General features: G+C 35.8%; 3 protein-coding genes and 1 pseudogene across 4 annotated transcripts; 1 reads left to right on the top strand and 3 right to left on the bottom strand.

The window, feature by feature from the left end:
• Window positions 1-438: 438 nt before the first annotated feature.
• On the bottom strand, window positions 439-2,854 carry LOC7459804 (origin of replication complex subunit 4-like; annotated as a pseudogene).
• A 717-nt stretch (window positions 2,855-3,571) lies between these two features.
• Window positions 3,572-7,504, top strand: LOC7475552 (sec-independent protein translocase protein TATC, chloroplastic). Its single transcript, XM_002315868.4, has 4 exons — window positions 3,572-3,918; window positions 4,323-4,624; window positions 6,321-6,611; window positions 7,023-7,504. The coding sequence occupies exons 1-4, from the start codon at window positions 3,642-3,644 to the stop codon at window positions 7,230-7,232; spliced, it is 1,080 nt and encodes a 359-aa protein (XP_002315904.3). The 5' UTR covers window positions 3,572-3,641; the 3' UTR covers window positions 7,233-7,504.
• Window positions 7,505-8,131: 627 nt separating this feature from the next.
• LOC7475551 (uncharacterized) lies at window positions 8,132-10,710 on the bottom strand. 2 transcript variants are annotated; one of them, XM_002314791.4, is made up of 3 exons: window positions 9,854-10,710; window positions 9,006-9,133; window positions 8,132-8,962 (listed from the first exon to the last, which is right to left on the bottom strand). In XM_002314791.4, exons 1-3 carry the CDS (start codon window positions 10,251-10,253, stop codon window positions 8,339-8,341), a joined length of 1,152 nt encoding a protein of 383 aa, XP_002314827.4. In that variant the 5' UTR covers window positions 10,254-10,710; the 3' UTR covers window positions 8,132-8,338. The 2 variants fall into 2 exon arrangements, with proteins under 2 accessions (XP_002314827.4, XP_024467000.2); XM_024611232.2 differs by having other exon boundaries at window positions 9,006-9,130.
• Window positions 10,711-11,681: 971 nt separating this feature from the next.
• On the bottom strand, window positions 11,682-16,046 carry LOC7475550 (protein DETOXIFICATION 12). The gene is made up of 8 exons (XM_052456706.1): window positions 15,687-16,046; window positions 14,156-14,454; window positions 13,409-13,953; window positions 13,212-13,298; window positions 13,058-13,114; window positions 12,526-12,764; window positions 12,226-12,431; window positions 11,682-12,104 (listed from the first exon to the last, which is right to left on the bottom strand). Exons 1-8 carry the CDS (start codon window positions 15,712-15,714, stop codon window positions 12,039-12,041), a joined length of 1,527 nt encoding a protein of 508 aa, XP_052312666.1. The 5' UTR covers window positions 15,715-16,046; the 3' UTR covers window positions 11,682-12,038.
• Between the last annotated feature and the right edge of the window lie 1,191 nt (window positions 16,047-17,237).

Here is a 17,237-nt window from a genome sequence, read left to right as displayed (position 1 = left end):
AATAAATACAACGAGCAAAGTATCAGAGATAAATAACAAATATCTAAGCTAACATTATCAGCGGCAGAACCAGCAATATGAATCTCTTATATCCGGCAAAGCTAGTGCAATTGCCTTGAAAGAATTCATCAGATGTGAATTCCATAGTTCTCTGGTCAAACACATAAAGAAGCTAACTAGCCATCAACATCGTTTCTGTACAGATGCTCTGACTTCAGCGATCCATTAGTTTTAGAAGAATGTCCTGCCAGCAAAATCAAAATTTGCAGATTTCAACAGATAGCAAGAGGCGGGGAAGTAATAGAAATCAATGATTTAACGGCAAGAATAAAATTTTATACGAGGACATCCCGGCAAGCTCGAAATGATTTCACAAATCAATAACAAGGTTGACTGGTTCTTTTGCAAACAAAAAACCTGCTTTACCTAAACCGCATGCAAAATTACGATATAACAAATGCAGTTGTCAGAAACAGATACTATTCTGGCAGTAACTTCGGGGACAGGAATGATATGATTTCAGCCCCTGTTGTAGTTCAGCATGTGAAATTAAAAGCCTTACTTGACGAAACTCAATTGATTGACTATGACCTCTGTTGTTTGTGGAACAAATTATTTCACTTTGAAGGTGGTGTTGAAATGCCTACAAAGTTAGGGTGAAATATAGTCAAAATATGATGGAAGCGAACTGGGTTGAACACTCATAACAGAGGTTTCATCGATATTTATACAGATCCATAAGCAAACATTTTGTGCGTAATAATCAGATGTCGGGAACGATTCATGCATGCTTTTGTACTCTGCCAAATATGAAAAACATGATGATAAGGTGTAATAAAAGTACAAGATGTGAAATGTGACCTTTCATTACTGAACTAAAGTTGTAAGAATTTTGCTCTTTAACTTCCAACCTCTTCATACATACAAGGATGGAGAGTTCTAAAATGGAGCAATCTGCCAAAAAGTATAACGGTATAAAGCTCCCCATACGAAGAAAAAAAGAAGATAGTATAAGCGCTAGCATCAACAAGACATGGTTATTTCCTATGCTTTCAAGGAAATATATATTTTCAAAAACTCATTCGGCAGTATTATTCTTTTTAATAGTTCTCTTCAATTTTTTTATGGCGTAACAAATACACCTAAGAAAACCTGAATAAATTCCAAAGAATGGATCAGTTTCTCGTAGAAGGAATTGATGCCTATCACTTAAGATGCAGGAATAAATCTAGCAACCGAGGGACGACATAGGAGACAACAGATGAGTTACAAGAACATCTAGTGTTTATGCAAATATCCATTCATTATCCAGCTGACAAGGTGCATCCAAGCAGGAAATAAATGCCAAAGAACAAATTGGCAGACCTTTTATGCATTCCTGCTTTGGCTGCCTTTGGATTCTCGAAAGCGCAGCTTTGAAATTCTCAAGTGACAAGAACCCTGATTTCAACTCCATATGCGAGATGGCAACAAATCTAGCATCAAAAGGTAATTTTAGGAGAGGGTAAGTATTATAACATAAATAACTATTAATTCACAACATTTGATGTTTACAGATGCAAGAAACTGGACTTGCAGAAATCTCAATAAATGATTTATGGTAGAATTGGAATTTAAATAAGCGCCTACGGTTTCTTTGAATCTCTCGTCTGCTAAAATACCCTGTTAAATTATCCAGAAGATAAATGATTGAATATGAATATGCATATTTGAGATGACCATGATAATATTATCCAATTAAAGGATGAGTTAGATAAGTATACTCGAAGCTTTTCACTGAATTCTGCAGCATAGTCACTGCAAGACTTGAGTTCATTGGCAAAGATAGGGCGTGCTCCAACAATCTGCATAACCAGAATGTAAGAAAACTCGTAATTCACCATGGCTCTTCTAACTCATGCGATGGGAAATTAACTCCGTACATCTTCCTTAGATGGAGGGAGAAACAGCTAACTTTCTATGAGATATTCGAGATCTTGCTCTTTTTTCCAGAAGGCCTATCAGCATCCTGTAGATACGTCTTGATTTTTACGTCATCTTAACAAGTTAAAACTACCATAATCATGTCTAGTTGATGCACTACGAATGGAATGTACACTAGCTTTCTACACGCTTTTCTGCTTTTTTTACTGCCAATTGGTTTAAGTGGCATGTTTAAAGATAACTACGGGGAGAAGAGCTTCTACTTCTCCTACGGATTTACTATTTCGCATGTACAAGATCCGGAATAAATTATGATAAGCGTCTCTCTGGAAATGATATATACTGGCAAAGAAGAAGGAGGCAAGAAAACAATGCAAGGAATAACATTTGAACATACCAATCGGCAACTAACACCAACAAGAACAGCCTGTACGTGATCGATGTTACTGGTTGCTCTGCATCCAACAAGCTATAAAGTAACCATTGTTTTCCCTGAAAAGTGGAAAACCGAAAAAAAGAAAAACAAGGGAACTGTAAATATGTCAATCCGAGATTTCAAACCGAAGAAAACTTGCTATCTTTTATATAAAAAAGAAATCCTTACCGTATACGTACGATCTCTAGTAAAAGTCTCCTTAAAAGAACAATCGAACTCGCCAAGTGCAAAAATATTTGTTTTATGTGCTAATCCACACTCCCTGACAGCAAGTGACAACATATGGCCTGTGTGAAAACAAAAGATTAGAACTGATCACCGCAACATGGCTTTCATGAACTGGTTTTTGTCATCATACGATGCCTACAAGAATATCTCAAGATCAGGAAACCCGAATCCTTTCATCACAAGTCAATATTCTCGACAAAAAAATGTTACCATTTTTAGAATAACAAATGGTGTTCCACGGCGGTTTCCTGAATGATCAATAGCCATTACAAACATCTTAATACTATATTTTACATATTTTCACTGATCTGCTTGCAAAATTACAACAATTCCCAATCAATGTATTATACATCAACAACCCATTAGGATAAGAACCGCAGTTCAAATCTACATAACCTTTGTTGAACAAGCTGTTTAAAGAGCAATCTCATCATCTTTCCTTGATATAATTCGCGGCGTGATGAGCAGCACTACAATTTTTTCTTGTTATCAATCAAATAATTATAACACGAACTGAAAATTATTAAATAAAAAATAATTTTGACCTATTTGTTATCCTGTGTAAGTGTAAGTATATCAACTCAAGTATGTTAAATGGTGAAGTTTTTGAAGTCATTTTAAGTGTGTTCGACCACACAATTAAACATAATTATTTGTACTAAATATTTTCCTAAATTTATCCAAAACATGCACAATGAAATCCAAAAAAAAAAAAATTGTAGTTATTTTAACACAAGAACAATAAAAAAATCTGTTATTTTATGAGAATCGATTATGTTTTTCCCTAAAAAAAGAAGAAGGAAAAGAGAGAGAATTACTAAGCCATTTTCATGGGCTCCAATTGTAAGACCAATGGGCTTGGCCAGTCAACAAAGTAGGCTTCTTTCAAGATCTGGCAAGAAGGAATGGAATGAGAAAAATATCCGCGGCAGCCCGAAATTTGGACGATAACGAGAGCCAACCAATCTTTAAACGTTTCAGATTTATTTGCCTTGTGCGTATAGCTAATTGCAACACCGTGAGGGGAAAAAAAAAGGGATACTCCATAGAAATTATGGGGAGCGCGAGTCTCATCCCCCATCTGCAACTCCATGGTTGCTTCTACAAACGCTTGGACTCCGTCAGAAACGAACACCAACAATTTCCTTCACTACAGCTCAACATTAATTCCAAGAGGAGAGGGAGATTGAGATTCGATGCCCCGCATACCAGGTCGACAAGTTTCAGAAGAGTCGTTTGTTTCGCTGCTGTTGACGATGACGTCTCCGAGAAGCAGCAGCAGCAGCAGCAAGATTCAACCAGTACTAGCTCACTTCTCGAGGATAGGCCTGGTAAGATCATTCATAATAACCCAATTTCGCAAATTTCCTTTTTCTCTTTCTTAATTATCGGAATTACCTTGTCCTTAATTATCGGAATTGAGGAAAATCGGATTTTCTTGTGGTTTATTTATGTTCATGCTCCTATGCTATGCAAGAAGGCTATTTTCTGCGAAGTAGTTTTACTCTCCGCCGTCACTTGCTTATAATAATAGCGTAGAAAATGTATTTTTGATAGTAGTTTTGCAAACTAGTTTGTAATTTCGAGATTCCGGATATTTTAATGGAAGCTTCTTCTGGATTCATGGGTTCTTAATGATTCTTTGTTAGTTTATCTTATCCAGGTCTTTGTAGTAATCGTGCTTGCTTGACTGTATATAAGATGTTTAATATCAATCTTGTATTGAACAATACAGATACAGATGTGGTCGATAGTTTGCCACAAAACTTTGGGCAAGATAGTGAAGGAAGTCCGATTTACAATTTTCTTTATCCCCAAAAAGAGCTACTTCCCGATGATAAAGAAATGAGCTTATTTGATCACCTTGAAGAGTTGCGAGAGAGAATATTTGTTTCAGTTTTCGCGGTTGGAGCTGCTATCGTGGGATGCTTTGCATTTTCAAAAGAACTCGTTATAGTTCTTGAAGCTCCTGTTAAATCGCAAGGTGTACGATTTCTGCAACTAGGTCCTGGTGAATTTTTCTTCACAACTTTAAAGGTTAGACCGAATGAATATCCTTTGCCTTCTTAATGCATGCCACTTTGTTAGTTGCAGTTACATGATATTACCAGTCCAAACGAAAGGAAAAATAAGAATTTTTTTATGTCGAATTAGATACACATAATGAACTTATGCTTCTCATTTCGCTCCTCATGTTGTATTCACCCTGCATCCAAAGACGTGTTTTTTGGTTGCATATTATTCTCGCTATTTAGTTATGAAGTTGATGTGATGAATCATGACCTTAATGAACCCCCTATAATAATGATCTCTCACTGTCCATATTCTAGCTCTGCCTTTAAACTTGTTCTGCAATTTTCAGGATCAGTGATTCACTGAAAGAGTATCTGTACATCTTATGATAGCCCCACCAGCTTATTGCATAAAATAAAAGTCTTGAAACTTTGAGTTTCCTGTTAATTTCCACACGGTGCTGACTCATTAAATCTATGGAAATTGAAACCGTGCTTTATGTCACACTTGTATGTTGTCTTTTTATGATGTAGAACAAGAGAAAAGATTGGGAAGCAAAAGACCCCTGGAGTCTCAAATAACTAAAAGGAAATAATTAATTATTTCAAGATTTTCTTTCTAAAACAAAAGCAGCTAAAGTTTTTTGGTGGGTCCTAAATCACTGTCAAGTGGTCTGGCCCATTGACAAAGTAACTGTATTACCCAGGTAATCCTCAACCTGAAACTAAATAATGGTTGTCTTCATGGTGTTCTTCCATAAGATGTAACTAGTTTTATGTTCATCTCCAACCTAGTGCAAATCCAAACCCTTAAAAGTGGCTACTCTGTGAGTTTTGTTTATTAACAGATCAAGAAAGCTGAACTTGCTTGAGGAAACACAGTTACATCAACAGCAATTTAATTTTATGACGATTCATGTTTTCAAGTGGCAGACAAGGCTTTCAACCCCCCTCTTTAAATGATAAAATTTGTAAAGTGATAGGGGGAGAACATGAAGTGTACGTGATAAACATTAATTTAATTTTATAGAGAAATGAACAGAAGAAGAAGAATAGCAAGAGTAGAGAAAAAGAATGAAAGGAAAGCATGGACACCTATTTTGGAGAGATGAAAATGTTAATAGCTCGAAAGCTAAAAAGATGAAACTTGCTCATCTCTGATCACTTTGATATACTCTTGAAGTCTGTACCACGTGCATTTGAAGTCTTTACCATGACACGTGCATTTGAAGTCTTTACCACGTGCATTTGCTCCGTTTCCCTAACCACCACTAGTAGCACCTCTGCAACTCAGAAGAATGCTTAAACAGAACACAGAGAGAGCATGTGCCTCACCTATTCACTTTGAATGGTGATTCGATGATTGTAAGACTCATGCCACAAATGTAAATCTTTGGCTCACTGTCTAATGTGGTCTGTTGGCAATTTAAAGACCACGCTCAAGGGGATTTTTATCTTGAATGTTGCATCCTGCTCATTTAATCAAATACCACTCACTGTCATTGTTTCTTTCTACTTTTTATACCTTGTATTTGGCCTGATCCCCAGCATAAGCCTTTCTTCTTTCCTGACCCATTATCATATGTATAGCAGAAATTATGGGATCCCTAGGGAATAAGATATTTATGCGTGTAGATTTTCTGAATGTCATCTTACCTTGTTAAAATTCAACCTCAGCATCCTCATTCCCTTAATAACATTAAATGTTTGTTGTGCTGCAGGTTTCAGGATATTGTGGCCTTCTTTTGGGAAGCCCGATTATTCTCTATGAGATCATAGCCTTTGTTCTTCCAGGTTTAACAAAATCAGAGAGAAGGTTCCTGGGACCGATTGTTTTAGGCTCCTCGGTACTTTTCTATGCTGGAATTAGTTTCTCCTATTTGATTTTAACTCCAGCAGCTTTGAATTTCTTCGTTAGTTATGCTGAAGGGGCTGTGGAATCTTTGTGGTCCATTGATCAATACTTCGAGTTTGTGCTTGTGCTTATGTTCAGCACAGGCTTGTCATTCCAGGTAAATATTTTTGATAGCTGTCTCCTTGCCTCCCCATTTTCTGTTTGGATGTGGCATGGCTTTTATTTATCATGCCACGAAGGATTGTTTTTAGCTTCCACTAATTGGGAGTGCTATATGCAACCATTGTATCCTCAAAGTTTTTAACTAGCTTCATTGTCTTTCTTCTGTGCAAAAGATATCATTCTTGTCGTTCTCCTGTTCTATAAAACAGGCTAAGATGATTCTGTTACCATTTTAATTTTGTGTTTTAATTTATTTATTTCACTTTACTCTCTCGTTTTGTATGTGTGGGTGTCAGTGGGTATTTTTTTTTTAATATATATATATATATATATTTGGGGATGAAATGCCAAAACATCACAGGAAACCCAGGGTGTGATAGATCAAGCTAACCTTCTTATTCAACAGGTTCCTGTGATACAAATTCTTCTTGGACAAGTTGGCCTAGTTTCAGGCGACCAAATGCTTTCGATTTGGAGATATGTTGTAGTTGGTGCAGTTGTTGCAGCAGCTGTACTTACACCATCAACAGATCCTCTTACTCAGTTGCTTCTAGCAGGACCGCTTCTAGGTCTTTACTTGGGTGGTGCATGGGTTGTCAAGCTTACAGGCCGATGATTGATTGTTTGATTGTCCACGCCATTCAGCATATGGGGTTTGTTGCTAGTGGCCTGTGCATCAGGAGTATGACAGGTTTCTGTTGATTACCGAAGGATGATGAATGTCAAAGAGATGGGGAAGGAGAGTGAGCATCTTTGACATCGCTGGTTTGACTTGTACTATCAAAGAAGAAGAGCTTTGTCTGATATATACTGATGGTAATGTTGTATGAAACACGCTATACTGAGTAGCCCAATGATAATTGTCAAATATGCCACTTTTATCTTAAATCTGCATCATGACCAAATTGTCGATGACATGAAGAAAAAGGTTTTTGTTGATCAAGTAATGCTCACCCGATCATCCCCTAGGTATACCATGAACAGAGATCATTCCCTGGCAGAAGCTTCTGCATCTATGAAAGCATGCATAAATATTACATCTCTTTGAAGTTTTATTATCTTATATTTACTTGGATTGGACCTCTCAAATACATGGAAATATTTCAACTTTCTGGCATTAACTAGGAGGAAAGACCTTTATTCAGCAGTCAATTCAGACACTTTCTGATCAGCCTCATTTATTTGAATTTCATTAAATATGATTGTAGATTGATCATAGGTATTACCAATCAACCAAGTTTAGAGGGTTTTCGTCAATGATAAAGAACAGTAAAATGCAAGGTAACGCCGAACGGATTTTCAGTAACCAAAAACAGAACCATGAAATCACGCTGTTATTGCATGTGAGAAGAGAGGATCCTGAGGTGGTTTTCAGGACCCATGACAACATTGTCTATCTGACAGACCTTATATATATATATATATATATATATATCCGTTTTCAACTTAAATCACGATTCTTGCAATCACATGCATCAACACAGCAACACAACAATTCGATATCAACATAACAAAGAAAAGAATTGCCTATATACTCTAATATAAAAAGATAAACTAAATATAAATTATCAAGTTTTATCATCTTGGGATGCATATACACGATTGCTTGAGCAACAAAAGTAAAGTTAGTAACAACTGCGGTTTTCAATGCCTTTGTTGTCCATTAAGATATTTATAATGTTCGATTTGCATATTACAAACATCGTGTTGGACAAGTCTAGTTCAGAAACAAACTCTGAGCGAGTTCCCCCATCCCTCTTGACAGCTTAGAGCGACATTCTGCATTATGAATTCTATATCACTAGTACTACAGCAACCCAGTGTAGCTTCCATTTGTTTCAATGACCTTTTCAAATCATTGCATGCCTGGAAAACAGCTTCTGAAGAGCTTGTCAAACTTTCTATCTCTGTCTGCACTTTGTCAATAGCACTAGAAATTTTCTCGAAGGCTGCCTTCATAGCTGGAAATTCTTGCGGGGGATAAAGACAGGCCCCAAGCTCATCAATCTGCACTCCAATCTCTTGGCACAGCTTCAATAACTTCTCCAGAGTGTCCACAAAATTGCCGCTGTCTTCAGGCTTTTCTTGCTTAAGCAAACCAGTGATGGTGCGGATAAGTTCTTTTATGACTACAACTGTCTCAGACACAACCCCAATTGCTGATTGAGCAACTTTCATCTCTTCAGGTGACAGGTCATTGCCTAGGTCATCACTCAGACTATCATTGTCACCGAGTCTAGTTTCTGCATGAGAAGCGTCATCATCAGAAGCTTCTTTTGTCTGATTGGAGGATACTGGCTTGAGCTCCTCCATCTCTCGAAGAACATCCTTCACTGAAACTGCAACCTGTGTCATTGCTCGCCCAATCATCCTTCACTGAAACTGCAACCTGTGTCATTGCTCGCCCAATTGCTGTGATATTTGAAGCAGGAGTCTTCTTAAGAGCAGTGCATGCTTCCCATACTGCACCAACTAATTGTGGGACTAAAGGTTTGAGGTCTTTATTTCGAGATCCTGCTAGTGAGTATATTATAGGGAAGGAAGAAATAAGGAGCATCAAAATCCATCTGTTTAAAAGGCGTGATGAATCACCACACAATCATGTCGATGCATAAGATGACCTGAATAACCTTGTAAAACTAGTCTACACCTGGAAACAAGCATTCATGGAGGGAACTTGCATATTTCATTGTCAAGTTTACTTCCTGACACCATATGGGACACCTAGAAATCAACTATCTCGCTAGAAAAGATTAAACATATCAAAAACTAACTCCAGATTCAAAAAAGCTTCTAGAACAATTATGCAATTGCCCTCTCAAAATCCTGTTTTTGTTTCTGTTTTACTTGCTTCTTCAATTCCAGTATTATAGAAAAATTTTGGGTCCTAAATGGCCATAGATAGTTGTTCTGCTGCTTAGTGAAAATTTGGGCCACGAGGATTTTTTTCTCAAACAATTGGCTATTCCTTAATCACAGTATATCTCTACACTCGTTTTAATAGTGTACAATCAACACTGTGGTTTCCCCAACTTAAACTACATTAGAAACCGTGGGCCTCGATGAATTTAACAAGTTGTATGTTGCAAGGGATAATGATGAGATAAAAGAGATGCACTCATCTCTAGAAAAGAACACCACTAATTGGATTACACATGCACTCCTTTGCATGATGTGTTTGTTTAGTGGATGCATTTTTGTGTGCATTTGTTTGTGAGAGAGAGAAAGAGGTGTTACCAAATGAGGAGACAGTTTCCATCATCAACTTAAAACTGCATTCAACAACTTGCTTAATGGATGAATGGATAGCAGATGCAAGAGTAGGTCCTGCACCTACCATACTTCCATGAGAAAGCAGAAGCAAACCCTGGAGCTTATTGAAGTAGGTTGCCATGTTTTCCTCAACCGCTTTAGCTTCTGGTGTTTCCCCAGTCCAGAGCATTCCAGCTGCACCATAATAGAAACACCATTGCATACCCAAATCTGACCCACAATGCCACATATGAAAAAGAGAGCCACAGCTAGCTCTCCCGAAGTGGGAAACAGGTCCAAAATCTCCTTTCAATAGACACGGGACGGGTGACAAATCACAAATATGAGCAGGGGGCGGAACTCCGTGTATCAATGAGGGTTCCATGGCACCCCCAGTTTTTTAGGAAGTTCACAATTTATTCTTAGTATTTTGAAACTTTTTAATTGTATCCTTTAATTTGAGACTTAGTTTGTATAAAATACATATTTTTCACCCCCATAAAAATATATACTTTCATCTTTCTTAAATTCTAGTTCCACTGCTTACTATGAGGACAGTTTTGTATAGCCATCTTTCTCATCTAGAGTTTAAAACATCAATAAGAAAACAGCCTTAATGAACAAATATGAATAACAACCAAACAATATAATGTTGTCAAAACAACAATAAGATGGCAGAAGCACTCGAACCCAACCACAACATCCAAATATAGACCAAAAATCAACTTGTCAAATGAATATAATTAATTCAAAACAGCTTACAGCCAGACACCTTAGCAGCTGCATTCTCTCGAAACAGCCAATTTTCACCTCCTCGAGCAAAAGAATTATTAATCAATTTAAAAAAATCCAAACCAATTAATAGTTGGATTTACACATCAATCTATTTTTTTAATAAAGAAATCCTAAAGGAATCAACATGTAAACTATCGCTTTAAGAGTATGTCACATGTTAGTCAGCATATCAAGTCCTCTGAATATTTTCTATATTTGTTGCTTGTGTATATATAGACACACACATGCAATCATCAATACATGCATGAAGATACAGTATTATTTGTGCTCTCGAATTGTTGCTGTTTTGTTTTTTAACCCTTTGAAAGAAAACATCGAACAGTGCGAGTAATTGCTTACCAGACTCATGTTGAATTTTGTTACAGTAATCCACATATCATCTGCAATCTTATTTTTAACGAAATTCAAGTAAATTAGGCTGTTCGGAAAGCTTCTGCATTGGATCCATGAAAAATGAAATAGTTTCATGTATTTCATAGGATCGATGTATTGGGACACGAGTTGTTTAGACCGCTAACATTGCTGCTACCGTAGAGGTGGACAAGTATATCTTATCTGCAGTTTGATTCAGGCATGCAGGTGCTGCTGCAATTTTTTTAATGATTTTGAGATTTGATAGAGGCGATTTTGATGGCAGAAGGAGTATTCATAACAATTGAGAGTGCTACTATATTTCTGGTTTGGGAGAAACGAACTCTTTTCCTGTTAAGAGTTTCGGATGCACAACTTTCCATACTATTGCATGGCTGCAAGTGTACAAGGGATGCAAAACTGTTAGGGATTTGCCTTTTATCTTAAATATAATTTTTATAAAATATAAAATGTGATGTTAGAGATCGAGAGAACATGGGAAATAATAACTTTAGCTAATTATTTACAGGGGAAGACCATTTCAAAATTCCATCATAGTTAAAAGAGAGGATAGTATGCCACAAGACTAGAAGCACAGACTGCCTTGATATACATGTATACACTTTCATAGGCTTGTGGCAATAAAGGGGAAGGATGGAGTCGGATGTAAACAAAATAGGCAAATAAAGTTTCCTTCTCAAAACAGTACAAGTCACGGCAGTAATTCCTAACCTAGGAATCTACTAAAGACGATGCTAATGTTAGGTCAAGCCTACAATAATCTCTTGCACTGTCAAACTCAACAAAATTCTAAAGAATATTGGGAAGAAGGAAACATATTCATAAAAACGCCATCCTTCCTTAACTACATGATGCTAGCCATGTCTTCCACATTTTGATCATGCAACTGTTTCCCGCCACCAAGATTCATTAGCTCAAGCACCATGACACCAAAACATTGCTCATTATCGTCCCTCTTAAGACTGCAACTTTCCATATTAACTTGTTTGTCGCCGCTGTCGATTCAGTGCTCTAATACGCTTTCTACTGAATATCTTTCCTCAAATATTCTTTCCCTTGCGTCACTTGCCTGCAAAAATATGAAAACCCACAGATTAAAACATCTCCATAGAAAAGGCACAATAAGATCAACTTAATACACACACACACTAATCGATGAAGCTTCAAGGGATTAAGTCTGGATAACAAACCTGTTTTTCCCAATTCGTACAGCTTGTTATGAGGGAGAGAAGAACTGTTTGCAAAATGGCACCAACTTGTATGCCTATCCAAAGGCCCCTTGCTTTCAACTGCAACCAAAGGCCCAGTATGGCAGCCACTGGAACCCCACAAAGATAAAATGCAGCAAGATTGACATAAGCCCCTATATGCTGCCACCCACATCCCCTTGCAACACCTGATATGACATAACAAAGAAGACTAGGTCTAATTGTTCAAAGATTTATCTCCAGAGAAAATTTGCATGTTGATTGAAAAAAATGAAGTTTAACCTGAAAGAACCACTTGTAAGCCATCTAATATAACAGACAAACAGACCAGAGGGGTCATGTTGGAAACATAGTCCACAACTTCCTTCTCGTTGCTAAAACTGTAACCAAAAATGTCTCGGGTGCCGAAGAGGGTTCCGCTTACTATAATTACTTCAATGATTGCTAGAATCATAACAGTGTAGACGGCTATGCGAGCAGCTTGTGGGCGCCCAGCTCCTAATTCATTTGAGACTCTAGTGCTACAAAAGATATCCAAAAAAAGATCTAAGAAAAATCGATCGTATCATTGATTGTGCAGAGATAAAGTATGCACATGGGTGCCATCCAATTTGGCTGGTAAAGTTTTGCCTTCGTGTTAAGAAAAGAGGAAACAAATCCCGCACCATATGTGGAAAAGAAGGAATTGAAGCGGTGGGAGGGTTAGCCCTCTGTTCAGTTCAATTGAAACCGCCAAAAAAGATCAAAAAAGGCAGAGAGAGACAAAAGCAAGCATTTGCATTTATAGAATTTATGCATGTATACTGGAGCAAACCTTACTGCAGCACCTATTCCATACGGTATTGAGTAGAGTGTTGAGGTTGTAGTGAGACTGTTTACAACATTGGACAGCGAATTATATCAGGTAATATTGCCATTTAGACATTAAAGTGAAATCTCCAAAATACAAGCAGAGTCGGAGAGCATACCACACAGATAGGACTGAAGTCTCGAGTTGTGGATTTGATAAGAGCCCTGATAGCAAGACTACAATCTCATATGCCCACCATTGCAGGCTACAATTATCAACAAGTAAAAACTCATAAAAGGTTACATGCCTTCTGATAGAATGTATGAAACTCTGTATGCTATCAAAGGAAAAGAGGAAAGAACAGGGATAATTTACCAAATCATTACGGCAGATGGGATAGCAAAACGGAAGAATTCTCCAATTCCATGGAACATCTCCATAGAAACTGGGACACGGGTTTTTGCACAGGCAGAAGAATATTTCATGTACAATAAAAGAAAAATAACATTTAACCAATTTGAAATGCTGATAGCTAATGCTCCTCCAACATTTTCTAGTCCAGACTTGAATACTAAGAACCAGCATAGGGGTATATGTAAAAGAAGAGTGACAACAGAGCTCGCAAGCATTGGAATGGTTAAACTTTGAATTTGAAGGTATCGAGAAAGTGGCTGAAATATTGCATAAGCAAAAAGGGTAGGAACAGTCCATAATGTAAATCTTCCAGCTTCATGTGCAATTATGGGATCTTGGCCAATTAATATGAGCACCTTTTCCACGTTGATCCAAACAAGAGACACAAGGGAAGCAACTAAAACTAGGGAGAACATAGCACCATAAGTTTGATGTCCCACTTTTTGATATTGTTGAGCTCCATAAGCTTGCCCACATAAAGTTTCCAGTGCACTTGCCAATCCGTTCTGTTAAAAAATTGCATAATTGGTCACTGTCAAATTCTAATTACTCCAATTCTATCCAATTATGCGTATTGTAAATTTTAAAATTTTCTTCAATCCCCTGTTTTTTCTGTTCTAACTGGTCACTGTAATGTTACTGGCAGTTTTAGAAAGAGGAAAAGAAAAAAGATGTATAGAAAAGGTTAAAACAGCAAAAGCAACTTACAAGAAGACTCATGCCGGTTACATTACAGAAGGAGATGGATATTGCAGCGCTTGAAAGAGCTAGCTCTCCCAAATGACCCACCATCATATTTGATATAACCAGTAACAAGTAGAGGGAAGTAATGGTAACCACCATGGGTCCTGCTATATAAGCAAGCTTTTTCGCTTCTTGAGTGAACACATCCCGTGTTAGGACTAATCTTTCCCTTCCTTCTAATTCTGATCTCTTTTTCGGTAGCAGTAAACTCTCTTCCATGCTCATCGCTGTGTCTTTCGTGGGCTCCTCGATCTCCACTGTTTCTGTATAGATGTTGAGAGATATGAATAGCAAGCCAAAGAAATTAATGCGCAGATTGGCCAAATTATCAGAGCATCTCTTGGAGGTTCCCACATGTTCTTTTTTTATCTGAAATCAGCACATGTTTTTTATTTTATTTTATTACGCTTGGAGTTAAAAAAAACTGTCATGCAAAGTAATTGGCTATGCAGTGAAAAAAAGAATCCCCTCTGGTATTGAGAATATTGACCAAAGTGTCGGTTGTCAATGGGACAAGTGTCGGATTTTATAATATTTATATTCTATTTATTATATAAGGGTAAAAAAAATTAAAAATTATTTATTAAATTTCAGGCATTTATTATCTAATTATTATTTATTATTTAATAAAAAATAAGAATAGTTAATATATATATATATTAAATATTTGAAGAATATATATATTAAATGATAAGATTATAAATATTATATATATATATATATAATGTATTGCATTAAAAAATTTAAATATTTTATAAATATAAATATATATTTTGAGTTAGATTCAAGTAGTTTTTGAGTTGAACTTGAAAATATTTATATTGAATCTATTATCCATTAATTAAAATAAATATTCAAAAAATACTTATTTATTTAGGTAATGTCAAATCAATATTTATCATGTTCAATTAAATTATTATCCTAGTCAAAATGATGTTTATTAAGAAGCGTCCACTATTATTATTTTTATTTTTTATTTTAAATTAAATTATTTTTTATATTCTTAAATTATTTTAATATAATAATATCAAAAATAAATTAAAAAATATTATTTTATTATATTTCTAAATAAAAAATACTAAAAAAAATATATTCTTTACCACTCCCTTACCCCTATCCCAAAAGCATAATGATATTCGCACTCCCCAAAATTATAACCACACACCCCCGCTGATTTATCTTTTTATATAAATCGACAACTATGCCCCTTACGAGATCCTCTGGCTGCTTTTCTCCTCTTCCTGAACCCAAGCCCCAACTTCCCAAGCCAAATTCCACGACTTTCACTGGAATTAATCAAAACCTCACCTCAGCAACATATCTTCTTCCTCTCTGCATCCGTCTACCCCATTTTCTCTAACAAAATTCTCCCTCTTTGCTTTACTTTGCTCACATTAACCTTGGTAACCCACGAAAAATCTCTTCTCACTCCTCACTGACTCTCGAAGCAAGTGAAAAAACGTAAAAAATTCCACGTATATCTTTAACTTCTTACCTGGATCTCCCCTGTCTCTCCCATCCATCTCTAACTAATTCCCACCAAAACAAGGTTGCAGCCGCCGTGTTGAAATTGAAAGTTTGCTGTTGTTTTTCAAAACATGATTCGTTGTTTGTCTGTTTGATGTTCGTGTGATTATAAGGCTGGGGGGTGCAAGTATCACCTCCCCGTCTCCATCTTTGGTAGTTTAACACTCGTAATGCAATTGCAGATGCTTTCTAAAGAGGTTTTCTGTCGAACATTTTTTTTTAATGGAAAAACATTTATAAAACATTAAATAATCGATAAACAGTTAAAAAAAAACACTACTAAGTCTAAAATGATAGACAAATTGCAGCACTCGTAAGTATTTGAATTGGACATGGATCATTGTTAAAACTGGGACAAGCAACAGTCATGCCTCTGAAGCTCAACACTTTTAAATTAACTTTTATTGTGACAGCATCTTAATTCATTGTCTGTCATTATCGACGAGGATGACCACTGCAATTAAATAAATGCCAATAAATCACAGAATCCCTCAATAGATTATTGCACAGTCTGCAGAATCTGTGTGGGGTGTTAAAGATTCTTTTATCCTGGGAGTATTTTATTTTTGCAGGTCTATCCAATGGGTATGCTTTTCTTTTGAAAAGAAACATTAAACTCTACTCGCATCCGGAAAATAAAATAAAACTGTTATCATAAAGGGGCTGGGGGTAGATGAGGGTGGGGTTAAGGAAGGATATGAATCAATTATCATTGCATTGTAGAAAAAAATATATTATAAATCTATTTTCTTTACACCAAAACAGAGTTGGTTTTTTCAATTAAATATTTGAGATTTTCAATTTAAAACGGAAAGTAATATTTTGTTGAATAAGCACTTACAAGATATTCAATTTACTTTGTATAAATACACCAATCATGCATGGAATAAAGAATGTTAAAAGTCACCGGATAAAAGGGTTCAAGGCTGCTGAAGTGAAAGGAAAAGAAAGAAGACTAGACAGGCGTATTTATTTCAAGAAAAAAAAAATACGCCAGTGGTGAATTGAATTGAATTTATTTAATATTTTTTAAATTAATATTTTTTATTTTTAAATTTTTTATGTTAATGTTAAAAATAAATTTTAAAAAATAAAAAAATATATTGTTTTAATATATTTTCAAATAAAAATAACTTTAAAAATTAAATAACCTAGAATTAAATTAACAGTAAATTTTGAAATTGAAGCAGGTGGCATGAAAACTTGAGGACTGGAGGAGAATTATCTAGTAAATCAAAATGATTGATTTTTATAACAAGAAGAAATTCGTTCAACTTGAAGTTTTAAGCTACATTCTTGTTTTTTTTATTTTTTATATATAAATTCTATCTTCTTATTGAATGTTTGTTGACATAGAGGCATTATCTTTGTTATTGGATGTTATCCCTTTTGCCCATGAGAAAGAACTAATTATCTAAAAAAACTAATCTCATATTATTATTCATTATAATAATGTAATTACTATTTTGCTTCTTGATCATTTTATTTTTAGCTTTTGCTTTGAGAGTAAGATAGTTTT

This window comes from Populus trichocarpa, chromosome 10, assembly GCF_000002775.5.
Source record: "Populus trichocarpa isolate Nisqually-1 chromosome 10, P.trichocarpa_v4.1, whole genome shotgun sequence".
Lineage (NCBI taxonomy): Eukaryota > Viridiplantae > Streptophyta > Magnoliopsida > Malpighiales > Salicaceae > Populus > Populus trichocarpa.
Note: the sequence above shows the minus strand (reverse complement) of the source record. Positions and strands in the feature narration are given on the sequence as shown.